Source organism: Natator depressus, chromosome 3 (genome assembly GCF_965152275.1).
Source record: "Natator depressus isolate rNatDep1 chromosome 3, rNatDep2.hap1, whole genome shotgun sequence".
In the NCBI taxonomy this organism is placed as follows: Eukaryota; Metazoa; Chordata; order Testudines; family Cheloniidae; genus Natator; species Natator depressus.
Genome location: NC_134236.1, coordinates 980,777 through 995,573, shown reverse-complemented (window position 1 = coordinate 995,573; position 14,797 = coordinate 980,777). Strand labels below are relative to the sequence as shown.

General features: G+C 63.4%; 1 protein-coding gene across 1 annotated transcript in view; it reads right to left on the bottom strand.

The window, feature by feature from the left end:
• The window catches only part of LOC141984317 (uridine-cytidine kinase-like 1), a 16,450-nt gene extending 1,653 nt beyond the window's left edge, over positions 1–14,797 (bottom strand). The window contains exons 1-12 of the mRNA XM_074947259.1: positions 14,689–14,797; positions 13,546–13,745; positions 11,757–11,863; positions 11,134–11,304; positions 10,783–10,854; positions 10,275–10,464; positions 9,855–9,916; positions 8,852–8,868; positions 5,125–5,223; positions 2,729–2,822; positions 1,655–1,717; positions 1,044–1,166 (exon numbers count right to left, since the gene is read on the bottom strand). Coding sequence (XP_074803360.1) covers positions 1,044–1,166; positions 1,655–1,717; positions 2,729–2,822; positions 5,125–5,223; positions 8,852–8,868; positions 9,855–9,916; positions 10,275–10,464; positions 10,783–10,854; positions 11,134–11,304; positions 11,757–11,863; positions 13,546–13,745; positions 14,689–14,741 — 1,251 coding nt within the window. The 5' untranslated portion in view covers positions 14,742–14,797. The remainder of the gene's footprint in view (positions 1–1,043; positions 1,167–1,654; positions 1,718–2,728; positions 2,823–5,124; positions 5,224–8,851; positions 8,869–9,854; positions 9,917–10,274; positions 10,465–10,782; positions 10,855–11,133; positions 11,305–11,756; positions 11,864–13,545; positions 13,746–14,688) is intronic.

Below are 14,797 nucleotides of genomic sequence, written 5' to 3'. Positions count from 1 at the left end.
AAATGAATAGAGCTTTGAAATGCAGCCGGCATTGTTAGAGATAGAAGGGTAGCGCTCAGGTCTTGTGATGTAAGCAAACAAGTCTTGTCTGTTGCTATAGCTTTGATTCAAAGATCAAAAGAGGAATATTAACATTTAGGAAGACACTTGAGTGACATAGTATTATTGTCTATATGGCTCTTTGAAGGTTGTGGTAACCGGTAGGAACTGTTTAATGGATAAATTACCCTGGCCTAATTGCCAGGATGTTTGGGGGAAGGAAAGTGAAGCCGATTGTTTTCTCAGGCCAAATGGCTGCAGGAAATGTATAAATACCCTGGGACACGATCCTTCATCATCTCAAATCTGCTTTGGGTTTCAGGAGGTGGAAACCTTAAGCCATAAGGATTGAGATCCCCAGTCACTGACTGGAGTCACCCTGAACATGGACATTGGACTGTAACCCGTGGACTATTTCTAAAAGGACTTTTGGCAACTACAAGCTCAACTCTGCTCTGTATCTGAACCTCAAGAACTGAACTCAAGTATGTCTGTATATCGATCTTTGAACCAGCACGCTCTCTCTCTTCTTTTTTTAATAAATTTTAGTTTAGTTAATAAGAACTGACTGCAAGTGTGTATTTGGGGTAAGATCTAAGTTATCATTTGACCGGGGTCTGGGGCTTGGTCCTTTGGGGTCAGGAGAACCTTTTCTTTTCTATGATGAAATAAGATTTTCAGAATTTATTATCCTATGTTTGACGTGTGTGTCTGGATGGAGGCCTGCGGCTGGGCACTTTAAGGGAACTGCATTATTTGGACATCTGAGTACCCAGGGAGGTACTATAGAAGCTGGTTTGGGCTGGCTGGGTAAATCGAAGGAGTGGACTATCCACCAGTGTTTGGGGTTTGTTTGCCCCGTTCTGTTTGCAGTTCATGCTGATTAAGTGACCTCAGCTGGCTCCCACGGGCAGCATCGTCACAGGGGGGAAGGGTTGGTGGGATGGGAGCCGATGCTCCCCAAGAGCTGGGGGCAGAGAGGGGACGCACAGGGCAGCGCTCACCTCAGGCTCCCCTGTGTCATGGTTGGTCTGGATCAGAATCTTGCCCAGTCGAATGTCTTTGCAGACAGCAGTGAGAGCCTGCTCCATGGTCTCCCCCGCCCGCAGGATGGACACACCTGTGATCTGGACAACAGCCACCTTAGATTGGACTGGGCAGCGACCGCCTCCCGCATCTCAGACCTCAAGCCAGGGCAGCACTTCTCTCCCTCCCCTCCCCCCCCCCCCCGCCTCCCACACTGGGGCAGCACCCCCTCAACAGTTCCCCAGCCCTCACACTGGGGCAAGGACCCCCAGCCACCCTTCCTATTCCCCAAAGCACTCTGGGAAGCCTCGCATCTCCCCTCTGGAGCCCAAGGGGGTGTTGTCTATCCACCTATCTAGGACATATCTCTGGCCCCCATTGGCCCAGGACCTGAGAGCCTCACCATCTTCTCCCCGTCCTGCCTTACTGCAGAGGACAGGGGGAACTGACCTCACAGAAGCTAAGTGACTGGCCCAGGGTCACATAGGCAGTCTGTGCGGAGCAGGGAATGGAACCAGCTCTCCCAGGCCTGGGCCGCGGAATGGCCACCCTTCCTCCCAGAGTCCTGGGGGGACCCGGCCAGTCTCACCCGCTGTCTGTGGAACCGCTTCCCTTCATACACAGTCCCCTGAGGCGTCTCCACCGTCACTGGCTGCAGAAGAAGAGCAGGTCATTAACCTGGGGGCAGACCCTGAGCCAGGCTGCAGCATGACACAGCTGGACAAGTAGCAAAGGGCAGGGTGGGCCTTACATGGCAGGTTGGGGGCAGGTCACCCCAGGAGAAGGGGCAGGGCCTGTAGCATGAGTGGCAGGCAGGAAGGGTGGGTCACCGGGGGAAGGGGCGGGCCCTGTAGTGTGAGTGGCAGGCAGAAAGGGTGGGTCACCGGGGGAAGGGGCGGGGCCTGTAGCGTGAGCAGCAGGTAGGAAGGGTGGGGATGGGTCAGTGGGGAATGGGCGGGGCCTGTAGTGTGAGTGGCAGGCAGGAAGGGTGGGTCACCGGGGGAAGGGGCGGGGCCTGTAGCGTGAGCGGCAGGCAGGAAGGATGGGTCACCGGGGGAAGGGGCGGGGCCTGTAGCGTGAGCGGCAGGTAGGAAGGGTGGGGGTGGGTCGGTCACCGGGGGAAGGGGCGGGGCCTGTAGTGTGAGTGGCAGGTAGGAAGGGTGGGGGTGGGTCAGTGGGGAAGGGGCGGGGCCTGTAGTGTGAGTGGCAGGCAGGAAGGGTGGGTCACCGGGGAAAGGGGCGGGGCCTGTAGCATGAGCAGTAGGCAGGAAGGGTGGGTCACCGGGGGAAGGGGCGGGGCCTGTAGCGTGAGCGGCAGGCAGGAAGGGTGGGTCACCGGGGAAAGGGGCGGGGCCTGTAGTGTGAGCAGCAGGCAGGAAGGGTGGGTCACCGGGGAAAGGGGCGGGGCCTGTAGCATGAGCAGCAGGCAGGAAGGGTGGGTCACCGGGGGAAGGGGCGGGGCCTGTAGCGTGAGCGGCAGGCAGGAAGGGTGGGTCACCGGGGAAAGGGGCGGGGCCTGTAGTGTGAGCAGCAGGCAGGAAGGGTGGGTCACCGGGGGAAGGGGCGGGGCCTGTAGCGTGAGCAGCAGGCAGGAAGGGTGGGTCAGTGGGGAAGGGGCGGGGCCTGTAGCGTGAGCGGCAGGCAGGAGGGGCAGGTCACATACTTTGAGTGGCAGGAAGGAGAGGGCATGTTCAATCAGCAGCCTCATCAGGCGCTTGGAATAGAAGATGAACTCGTCCCTGGTTGTGTCCTTGTTCCTGTTGGACCAGTGACACAGAGGTAAGAGCAGACTCCAGGCCCTGGGGCCCCTGCATCCCCCCATCCCAATGGCACCCCAATTCCAACCCCATGCAGCGCAGGTGAGTGGGTTGGGGGCAGAGAGCAGGCATGTTGGGGAAAATATCTTGTCACTCCCCCTAATGAGCCAGGTTCTCCCAGATGGTTGCCAGGGTAGATCCATGCACCCCCAGCACCGGGGCCCTGTCACCTCTCCTACGTGGGGGTCCCAGGGCATAGAGGGGACCTAGCCATCACCCCCCTCCAGGGAAAATAAGGGAATAACCGATATGGGAGTCACTTAATAAAGAATGGCATTAATTATATTACTCTCCTTTTCAATCCATGTGGATTTATGGAAATAGTTTGACAGGATCTCTCTATCTGATGAGGTTACAAGTTTGGTTGATAAAGGTAATAGTGGTGATGTGATAATTTGACTTGGTACGCATGATACTAACTAAAATAATACAAATTCAAAATGGCACACAGTAAGTGGATTAAAAGCTGGCTAACTGACAGGTCTCAAAATGTAACTAAACAGGGAACCATCCTCAAGTGGTTGTTTCTAGTGAGGTCCCACAGGGATCTGTTCTTGGACCCTCTGAAAGAAAAAACCAGCCCTCAAAGATTGGGGGAGTGGCCTGATGGAGGGTGTCTCCCGCTCCTTCATCCTCCATTGGGGGGCGGGGACATGCTGACGGGGCAGGGATGGAGGAGCTCTGGTTACACCAGACTAGCCCGACCAATATACCATTTGCCCGCGGCCCCCAGCAGCAGGGCCCGCTCCCCAAGTCTCACTGGGGCAGGACGGCGGGAGGGTGCTCCGTCTCCCCCCAGTAAGGGCAGCAGCACCTCAGGCCAGCCAGGCCTTCTCCAAGGTGTGGCCACTCCCTTTAAGAGCTGTTCTAGGAAGGATCAGCAGACCAGGCTGGGAATTGGGCCACGTACAGTTAGGCAACTTCCTCCCGCTGAGCTCCGGACAGACCCTGCCAGCCTTGCTACCCAGCCTGAGGCCTGGGACCAGAAAAGGCTCTGCAGAGAGGCCAGGGACGAGAGTGGGACCCTGTGACAATGTGGAAATTTTCTGTAATATTTTCTATGAAGCCTATGTGTGCCTCAGTTTACCCTGTATTTTGTATGCCTACCCAAGGCAGAAAAGGAATAAGGCCACTCTCCGGGCAGGCTGGGAGACATGGGAAGGAATGGTGCCTAGCTGCCTGAGCCAGGCCGGGCCACGGGAAAGGACTGGCCAAGGCCAACCACAGCAATGGAAAATCCAAGAAGGAATGGCAAGGCAATCACCAGGACCTTGACACGGGGGGAGGCGTGGGTGCGGGGACACCAATTTCCACACTTCTCAGCAGGGAAGCTGAGCAACACCAGCTCAAGAACAAAAGAAGCTGGGAGATGTGAGGCGGGGTAAGAGCTGGCTGCTGGGAGGAGTTGGGGCTCTCACCTGGGATGTGAACGAGGAGAGAGACAGAGCTTCAAGAATGGGGTTCCCCGCAGCTGGGCTGGGCTCTGGGCTGACCAGAATGACTTGGGCCATGCTTTACCCTTCATCTCTCTGTGCTGACCAAGGGCTGCTGTGAGAGGTCACTCCCGGCAGCATAGGGCAGCTACACGGGAGACCTTCCAGCACACTGCTGGCACCTTGCTAGTGTACACGTAGCCTGAAAAACCCACCGGTCTGAAAACTCTGCCCGAGTGTCACTGGAAATACCGGGTTAGGAGCGGGCAAGGCTCTGTCAGGTGTCTAGTACAGCTTGACTCACTGACGGGAGCTCAGGGGGTGGGGCAGGGGGGCTGGAGCCCCAGAAGTCCAGTCTCAGGAGGTGGTGAAGCCGCACGGCCTACCCTGAAGGAAGAATGAGACCCCTGGGGTTCTGGCCCATCTCAGGGGCACCTCCCAGAGACCGTTTCCAAGCAGGGGGCATACCCCCGATGCCGGGGATCAGTGACAGACCAGCAGCCCTGCCCCACTTAATCAACTGGGGCAGAGAGGGAATCAGGGTAGACTGGACACCCTGCAGCAAAGGGAACCAGGGCCAAACAAAGCCCATGTTTGAGAGACTTCGTCAACCACATCTCAGGAGTGGGGGGCCTGATTTGAAATATGCCTGGCCGAGAGTGAGTTCCTGGAAAAGTCAGAAGAGAAACTGAGGCAGGGGGACTGCAGTGCTCCAGGACTCCAACTAGGCCAGCCCCCCCACAGGGAGAGGGCGAGGGGTGGGAAAGGATAGGCTGCCCCAGCCACAGAGAGGGTGGGGGACTCAGTACCTGATGATGGTGTGCATGCCACGCACCTGCGGCGTGCCCTCGAGGACACTCAGCGACGTGGGCAGCGGCTGCCCTTGGTGGGCAGAGGCCAGGGCCGCTCTGCAGAAAGACACAAGTGAGTCTGGCCCAGCAGCCCTCTGCCAGGCATTTGCATAGGCATGCACGTGCCAGCCCCACCCACATGCAGGGAAATGCCGGTGGCCCCGCCAGCTCTCTGCCACATTCACTACCCCGCAGGAGACTCCCGCGGGCGTGCGTGTGTCTGACGCCTGCACGGCAGCTCCACCCACCAGGGGTCTGCCAGGCAGCCCCATGCCCTGCTCCCGGGGCTCCCTCCAAACACAGGGCACAGAACCAGCTGCATGGGGGAGAGATGTGGACACTTGCTCTGGCACGCCAGGGATGGCCCCACCTCCCAGTAGCTGGACTAGCAATGGCAGTGAGGCTGCAGCAGCATGAGCGGAGGCGCAGGCTAGCCCCGCCCGCCGGGGCCCCGGTGTGCGCCTGTCACTAGAGCAAGTTTTGATCTAGCTAGACGGAGACCAGTTTAGATGGAAACTAACGCAGGTGCAGCACATATGCCGCAGTCCGGCCTCCCAGCCGCAGCACAGACAGCCCCATGGGGCCTGCTGCGACAAGGGAAGTATAAGAGTTGCTCTGAAGCCTATCCGTGCCTCGGTTTCCCCTACACACACATTACTCGCTTGGGAAAAGGGATGACGTTGGCTCTCAGGGCAGGCTAAGAGACCTAGGTGGGTGTCATCTCCCTATCTGGGTGGAATGAACAGTCATTAGGGAACCAGCTGACACCCACCCAGATCAAGAAGGGGCCCAGAGAGACAAGACCAGATCCAATGACTCCTGGATCCACGCTCTCAGCAGGGAAGCTGAGCAGAGAACAAATGACTGGCTGGTGAGAGGTGGGGGATGAGTGCTGGCTTCTGGAGGAAACTCTCTCACCTAGGAGCTAGGCAGGTCTACACTACCGCTTCTGTCGATCTAACTTCTGTCATTCAGGGGTGTGAAAAGCCCCCCCGCACGTGATGCACATTACAGCTGCCTAAGCGCTGTCCACAGCAGTGCGGTCAGCGGGAGGCGCTCTCCCACCATCGCTTCCGCCTGTCGCCGAGGTGCAGTCACTATGCCGATGGGAGAGCGCTCGCCCGCCGGCAACGTGGCGCTTCTAGTGTAGACTAGCCGTGACTGAGGTCAGACTTAGGGCTTGTCGATGCTCAAAACGCTACAGCTGCCTTGCTGTAGCAATTCAGGGTAGACACGAACCACGCCGACAGGAGCATCCAGCTCCCCGAGAGGCAGTAGCTAGGTCGATGGAAGAATTCTTCTGTCAACCTACCGCTGTCTAGACGGGGACTTAGGTCAGCTTAACTACGCCACTCCCGCGGGGGGTGGGGGGATCTTTTCACACTCCTGTGCAATGTAGTTAAACTGACCTAATTTAAACCAGGTGTGTGAGTGAGTGAGAGCGAGAGAGAAAAAATGGAGTTCACTGCAGTCTGGCTGGGCTCTGGACTGACCAGAATGGACCTTGCTTCAGCCGTCTCCTCTCTGGGCTCACCCCGTTTAAAGAAGCTGTGAGAGTGTCACTGGAAGTATCCAGCGAGGCGCCTGGATCGCTGCAGAATGGACAAGTCTCTACTAGGGTCAGTCTCAGCGGGACTCGCTCACCAGAGTTCTCGGTGTGAAGCAGGAGTGCTGGAGCCCGGCGGTTCAGACTTGGGAAGGAAGAGTGGGACTCATTGGGGAGGGTCTGGCCCACTGAAGGGCTCCTCCAAGACACTGTTCCAAAGCAGGGGGTGTAGCACCAATCCTGTGGATCCGTGACACCCGCACAGCCTGAACCCGGCAGCTCTCACAGCTGCGGTGCAGTTTGAGGCCAATGAAGCCTCACTAGGAGGGTGGTGAAGCACTGGAACGGGTTCCCTAGGGAGGTGGTGGAATCTCCATCCTTAGGGGTTTTTAAGGCCCGGCTTGACAAAGCCCTGGCTGGGATGATTTAGTTGGGGTTGGTCCTGCTTTGAGCAGGGGGTTGGACTAGATGACCTCCAGAGGTCCCTTCCAGCCCTGATCTTCTATGATTCTAAGCGTGTCTCTCGCTGGAGGAAATGCAGGAGCAGCCTCCCCAGTGCTCCCCGTACGAAGCCCATATCCTGACTGTGGAGGCCGCAAAGCTCATGCAGCATGGGGCACTCGGCTTCACTGCCTCCCAGCTCATCCAGGGGCAGGGCTAGCAGCTACTGAGCTGGGAAGCAGGTATTGCCCCCCGGGCCTATCTGCCGCTCCCCCCGGTGACGAGAGCCCTCCTCCCACAGCAGGGAGCCCAGCATGGACCAGGGCCCTGCCTGGCAGAGGGTTAGTACCAAGAGACTGTGGAGAGGCCTGGGTGACAGCACCAGCCCTGCAGGTCACACACACACACAGCATTGTGGGAAGGGTCTGCTCTGCTCCGGGGGGCTCAGAGACAAACAAAGCAAGTCACCAGCCAAGGAGACATCCCCCCAAGCCAAGCAACACACACAGGAGCGGCCAGCGCAGCAGGGAAGGAACGGAGACAAACTGTCCTCACATATGCCAGCGCAGCTTCCTCTGGTGCAGACACCAAGGGCCAACAGGGACAGGGGAGGGCACGACAGGGGCACAAGAGAGAGACAAATGGGCGTTAGAGGGCGGCAGGCGGCAGCAGCTTCCTGCTATGGACACAGGGTGCTGGGGGAGAGGGGGGCAGCCCAACAGAGCCCGAAGGGAGAAGCATCTGGCCCCAGGCCTAGCGAGAGCAGGGAGCTGCTGGAAGCACCTGGAGGAGGGAAGCAGCCTGGTCTCACCTAGCTGCAGGGACAGGGAGGGGGGTGGAGCTGCCTGGCCCCAGCAGGTGGTCATGGAGGCCCACCTCCCGTTTTGGCTTTGCCCTGCTATACCCCAGCAGCAGCAGGGCAGTGTCTGAGCAGAGCACGCCCAGCAGCACTGCACTAAGCTGGCAGTCTCGAGTGAGAGTGTGGGCTGAGGCTGCTGCCCCTTTCCAGACCCCCTCTGGAGGAGCCGAGCAAACCCCCCCTCCCCCGAACGGCAGCTGAGCCCCACAACTCAGCAGCACAGCCTGGCCCAGTGCCCTGTGAGAGCAAGCAAGGAGAGCGTCCAGAGTCGTCCCAAGGGGTCAGACCCCCCCCATACACATATTCTAGGCAGCTGCCCGGGAGGCGGCCAGCAGAAGAGGCAGGGCACAGGTCCCGGCGCACCTGCCTCTGGGGAGCTGTGCCAGCAAGCTGCAGCAGCTCTCCCTGCTCGGGGAGCCCCTCTGGCTCCAGAGGGGACACGATTGGCAGCTCCCGTGCCGCCCCACCAGGCAAGCCGCCCAGCTGCGGGCTCAGCCGCACCAAGCAGAGGCCCCTGGCAGACCCCAGCACACGCTGCAGAGGGGCTGGAGCCTCCCCGGTGGGCAGGTGGAGGGGCTCCCAGGGAACCAGCTACAGGGCAGCACTAGGGAGTCTACGCATGCCATGCACCACGGGAATCCAGTGGCCATTAGCACTGCCAGCCCTTCTGTGGCGTCGGTGCTAGCCACGCCTCGTCTGGGTGGCTGGGGCCCTGGAACTGCCATGGGCCGTGAGCCCACAGGTCTGGGCTGCCCGCATCCCGCTCCCCACACTGCGCCCGGGGACAGGTCCGGGCTGAGGTGCGAGAGGAGAGAGGGGCCGCACTGCGCCCATCGTACCTGACCGTGATTTCACGCTGCAATGGTGAGAGCCCACGTCGAGATTGCAGGGCGGGGGATAGGGAGAGAAATACAGAACATCTGTCACTGCCTGCAAGCCCCCCCGCCCCAGTAGCAGCACAGCCCCCTCGCCCCACCCAGCACCTCCAGCTGTTGCTAACCCTGGGAGCAGGCAAAGCCACAGCAGTGGGTGCGCGAATATCCATGGAGGGGCAGGCCTGGGCTGGCCGGGGGCTGGAGGGTGAGATTAGGGGCAGTGGCAGGGCTGTGTGTGGGGAGCCCAGGGCTGGGGTAGCAGGGGACCATGGGGCGGGACTGGGGCACTGGCAGAGCTGTGTGTGGGGAGCCAAGGGTGGGGTAGCAGGGGACCATGGGGCGGGACTGGGGCACTGGCAGAGCTGTGTGTGGGGAGTGCGGTGCTGGCAGGTGGGCGAGCTTGGGGGCAGTGGCAGGGCTGTGTGTGGGGAAGGCAGGGCTGGGCTGGCTGGGGGCTGTAGGGTGGGATTGGGGCACTGGCAGAGCTGTGTGTGGGGAGCCAAGGGCTGGGGTAGCAGGGGACCATGGGGAGGGACTGGGGCACTGGCAGAGCTGTGTGTGGGGAGCCAAGGGCTGGGGAAGCAGGGGACCATGGGGGCGGGATTGGGGCACTGGCAGAGCTGTGTGTGAGGCGCCCAGGGCTGGTCGGGGGCTGCAGGTCAGGACTGAGGGACCAGGAGAGCAGGGGCCAGCTACCAGTCAGCCGTGCCAGACTGGAGAACGAGGAGGTGCAGGAGACATGCAATGTGGTGCCCTGGACCAGGCAGCTCGGCCCCTGCTTTAGGGTCACTCGCTCTCACCCTTCCCCTCTCAGCCTGACTGGGGACACCACATGGGGCCCAGGGGCCCTGAATCGGGGGCAATCCTGCGTCAGCAGGAGCCACCATACAACAGCTGAGGGGTCCGCGTCGCCCATAGCGCACGGGGACCAAGGAGCCAGAGACAGCAGCCGCCCCACCCTCCTCACCTTCTCCAGCTGGCTGTGCACATGCTGCACAATGAGATCCAGGGCCACGAAGTTCTCCCCACCTGACAAGAGCAAGAACAGGAGATGAATCCCAGCCCTGTCCACCCCACGCCCCCCCAGCCAGAGCCCAGCCCTGCCCACCCCACACCCCTGCCCACCTGGAGCCCAACCCCCAAGCCCCCTGCCCACCCAACACCCTGACCCCTCAGCCCAGTTCTCCACCCACTCACCCTGACACCTCCACCCACCTGGAGCCCAGCCCCTGACCTACCCACCCTGACTGCCCAGCCCTGCCCACCCTGACACCCCTTCAGATACCCAGAGCACTGCCTCACCCACCCTCTCTCCCCCGCAGCCCCACCCACTCTGACACCCACTGCCCACCTGGAGCCTGACCCGGCTCCCCCAGCGCGGCCTCACCTCTGGGCACCACAATGTCGGCCACCTGCACGGTGGGTTCGATGTACTGCTCGAAGGCCGGCTTGACGAACTTGTTGTACTGCTTGATGACGCCCACAAGGTCGCGCCCGCGCTCCATGATGTCACGCTGCAGCCGCCGCACCAGCCGGATGTCGGAGTCCGTGTCCACAAACACCTTCATGTCCAGGAGCTGGGGGTCCAGGAGGGTGAACACCCGTCTGCCCCCCAACCAGGCCTGCCCCAGCTCTGAGACTCAGGGCAGGGCCCTCCCCCGGCACACCCAGCTCTGACCACACAGAGCACAACGGGGTGGTTCTTGGGAGTGGTCAGCTGGCTGTTCCCCCAACCCCCATGTGCACCCCAGGCCAGTCTCTCCAACCCTCCCAGGGGTGCTCTGAGGACATACCTGTCCTCCACACCGGTTCCCAGGCAGTGCCCAACACCAGCAGGCACCCAGGACAGCCCTCCCTGCCCCAGGCAGTGCCCAGTGCCAGCAGGCAAGCCATACCTTCAGCAGCTCCTTGTTGGCAAAAGATAAAATCCCCTCAAACACTACCACATTGGCCCCATAGATGGTTTTCTGCAGGGAGAGAAGGGCCACACCATGCTTCAGAGACTGGTAACCCTGCCCCTGTCCGCTCCCCCACTGCACCCCATTCCCTTGCCTTACCCCAAACCCTGTCCCCACACACCCCATCCTCTCCACACACACTGTGCACTGCCCCCAGCCCTCCCCTTGGGAAGCCATACATCTGGAGGGGCTCCCCACCCTGCCCCCCACATACCCACTGCCCCCAGCCCTCCCCTGCCCATGGGAAGCCGTACATCTGGCAGGGCTCCCCGCCCTGCCCCCACATACCCACTCCTTGCGGCGGCTGTGCGTGGTGAAATCGTACGCAGGCACCTTGACGCTCTTGCCCTTCTTCAGCTTGCGCAGCACGCTGATCAGCAGGTCGAAGTCGAAGGCATCGGGGTGGTCGAAGTTGTACTCGTTGTGGGCAGCCAGCTCCTGCTGCTCCTTATTCAGCACCTGGGGACGGGTGGGGGAGACGGGGCAGTGCATAGGTGGGGGGGAGGCGCACAGGGAAGAGGGCGGAGCAGTGTACAGGGGAGGGGCACAGACGCAGTACGTGGAGGGGTGGAGGAGGGGCAAGGGAAAGAATTGATAGGATGGAGGAAACTCAGTCCGTTCGATCTGCCGAAATTCAGACATGGAGCCCAGTACCCCGACTATAGACACCCCCTAAGCAGCAGCCCCACTGGTGGGGACCCAGGGCTGCCTCCCTGGCAGGAGATGTTCTGGGCAGAGCTCAGGGAACCCAGCTCTCCAAGCATTCAGCCCCAGCCAGGCTCTGGCCCCCCACCCCCATCCACAGCAGCTGGTCAGCCTCAGGGCTGGGGCAGCTGACTGCCAGGGCCGGGGCAGCAGAGATATCCAGCCCTGTCAGGGCTCCCCCTTCCCCCAGGGGCGCACTGGCTCACCTTATAGAAGCAGTCCATGGACAGCAGCACCACCCAGGGCACGTCCAGGGCCTCAATGATCTTATTGGCCACCGTGGTCTTGCCTGATGCACTCCCTCCACAAAGGCCTGGGGAGAGAAATCCGCCCCAGACGCTGGCCGCTGCTTCCCCAGCACCGCCTCCCCGTCCAGGAGATTCACAGGAAGGTCAGCATGGAGAAAACAGGGCCATATCCCGCCCACCCTCTGGGGAGCGGCACGGGAGCCCTGTTGGCAGAGGGCTGGTCACCGGCACGCCATAGCTCGGCCCCGCCCCCCACATACCCAGCAAGGCCCCACAGGGAACGCTCTGGGCCAGTTAGCGAGGGCTCCATGACACTGACACCAAAGTACATGGCCCTCAGAGCCAGGCACAGCCCCTGCTAAGCCACATCCTCATCCACAACATTCACCCCACCCCACCCCCAAGGGGTATCAACCTCCCACCATGCACGCTGCTGCCCCTGCAGGCACTGGGCACCCTCAGGGCCACGCAGGGGCAACACCGGAGAAATGGCAGGCAACACATGCCTGTCCCCATGGCTTCAGGGCAGCTGGTCCCTGCTTGGGGAGCAGGATGGGACAGAGTTGGTCTGACCCACATCATCGCCCGAATACGCTGTCCAGTAGCATCGTTCCAAACTTCGCAGAGACTCTGCCCGGGGCTAAGCTCAGGCTTGGAAGAGGCCAGGTGGGTCGGTGGAGGATGCTGGGCAAAGGGACAAGGCCTTTCATAGAGCAGCTCTGAGAACTGCCCAGACGCGCCCTCCCCCACTCACCAGCACCTGCTAACCCCTCCAGGTCACTGTCACCCCTTGACCCTGCCCCGCCCACTGCCCATCATCCCCTGCCTACCAGCCACTGGTTCCCCCATCTCATCCCCCCAGCTCCCCCCTCCATTTGCCATCACCCCACTGCCCCCTTAAGCTCACTGTAACCCCCACGCTCGCTTGCCGTCACCCCACCCAAAGCATGATCCCCTCGGATCCCTGTGTCCACCCTGTCAGTTGCTGACTCAGAAAGTCCCATGGGGCAGCAGCGGTGCTTGGAGCAGGCAGCTCATCTACTCACAGCAAGGCCCGCTGAGGTGAAAGCAGAAAAGGGGAACAGCGCCAGGCTATGGGGTGAGGTGAGCAGCGCAGAGTCGGACCTGATCAGGGGGTGGTGGAGTGGCTGGGTGGGCAGGAGAGGCCTGGGGGTTGTGGGGTGCACAACCCCTGGCGGCAGGTTCACACCCACAAACGGTCAGTGCAGTCCATAGTCTAGGAGACTGCTGGAGTCCTCACTCAGCAACACCCACAGTTAACACTGCCTACCACCTCCGGCTGGCTAGGAGACCCCTCCCCATCCTGGCGGACAATGACCTGCCTCAGTTACTCGCGCTTCAGCCCCCCCTCTGCATTACAGCAACGCGACACACCTGGGGACGGGGCCCGCGGGGACTCCAGCTCGCTCAGCCTCTGCAGCACGGCTCCTGCCAGCACGGCCCACCTGCCCGCCGCCCCCTAGGCTGGCTGCCCACAGGCATCAGGTCAGGTTCAAGGTCTCGGCCTACGCTGAACTTTTGCCAGCGAGCGGCGAGTTTGAGCCGCGCTTCGACGACAGCCGAGCCCGACGCACGGACAGCGCGAGGGCAGGGGCAGCCCAGGCTGCCCGGGGGGCCAGGGGTTGGGTTGGGGAGCCCGGCGGCGCTTGTCGGCGGGGGCAGGCCCCGCCCGGCGAGTCCAGCGCCTGGCACAGCTGCAGCCGGGCAGCCGGGGTGGGGGTCTCACCGATGACGAAGGCTTCCTTGAAGGGCGTGCCCGTCTCGGTGTACCAGGGCGGCCGCCCCGCCGTGTAAATGGTCCGTTTGCTGGTCCGCAGCAGCGGGGGCTCCGTCTTCGACTGGCTCATGGTCCGTTTCCGCGGGGACAGCGCGGGCGTCAGCGGCAGGCGGCTCAGCAGCGTGTCCAGGGAGTCCTCGCCGCTGCCGCTGCGGGGCACGACGCCTCAGAGCCGGGCCCGGGCGCGCCCCGCGGGGCACGCCCCCCCCCGGCCGGGCCCGGCGCGCCCCACAGAGCCCGCCCCCCCCCGGCCGGGCCCGGCGCGCCCCACAGAGCCCGCCCCCCCCCGGCCGGGCCCGGCGCGCCCCACAGAGCCCGCCCCCCCCCGGCCGGGCCCGGCGCGCCCCACAGAGCCCGCCCCCCCCCGGTCCCCTCCCCCGGCCGGGCCCGGGCGCGCCCCACAGAGCCCGCCCCCCCCCGGTCCCCTCCCCCGGCCGGGCCCGGGCGCGCCCCACAGAGCCCGCCCCCCCCCGGTCCCCTCCCCCGGCCGGGCCCGGCGCGCCCCACAGAGCCCGCCCCCCCCCGGCCGGGCCCGGCGCGCCCCACAGAGCCCGCCCCCCCCCGGCCGGGCCCGGCGCGCCCCACAGAGCCCGCCCCCCCCCGGTCCCCTCCCCCGGCCGGGCCCGGCGCGCCCCACAGAGCCCGCCCCCCCCCGGCCGGGCCCGGCGCGCCCCACAGAGCCCGCCCCCCCCCGGCCGGGCCCGGGCGCGCCCCACAGAGCCCGCCCCCCCCCCGGCCGGGCCCGGGCACGCCCCACAGAGCCCGCCCCCCCCCGGCCGGGCCCGGGCACGCCCCCCCCCGGCCGGGCCCGGGCACGCCCCACAGAGCCCGCCCCCCCCCGGCCGGGCCCGGGCACGCCCCACAGAGCCCGCCCCCCCCCCGGCCGGGCCCGGCGCGCCCCACAGAGCCCGCCCCCCCCCGGCCGGGCCCGGCGCGCCCCACAGAGCCCGCCCCCCCCCGGCCGGGCCCGGCGCGCCCCACAGAGCCCGTCCCCCCCCGGTCCCCTCCCCCGGCCGGGCCCGGCGCGCCCCACAGAGCCCGAGCCCCCCTTGCACCATCCGACCCCCGCAGCGCACCCGGCCCCGCTCGCACCTGTCCCGCCGCGACCCCGGCCGCTCCTCCGCGCCCGCTGTCGCCGCCGCCATCTTGCCGGTGGCCGCAGGGGCTGCCGGGAGCTGCGGTGCCCAGGGCCCTGTCTCGT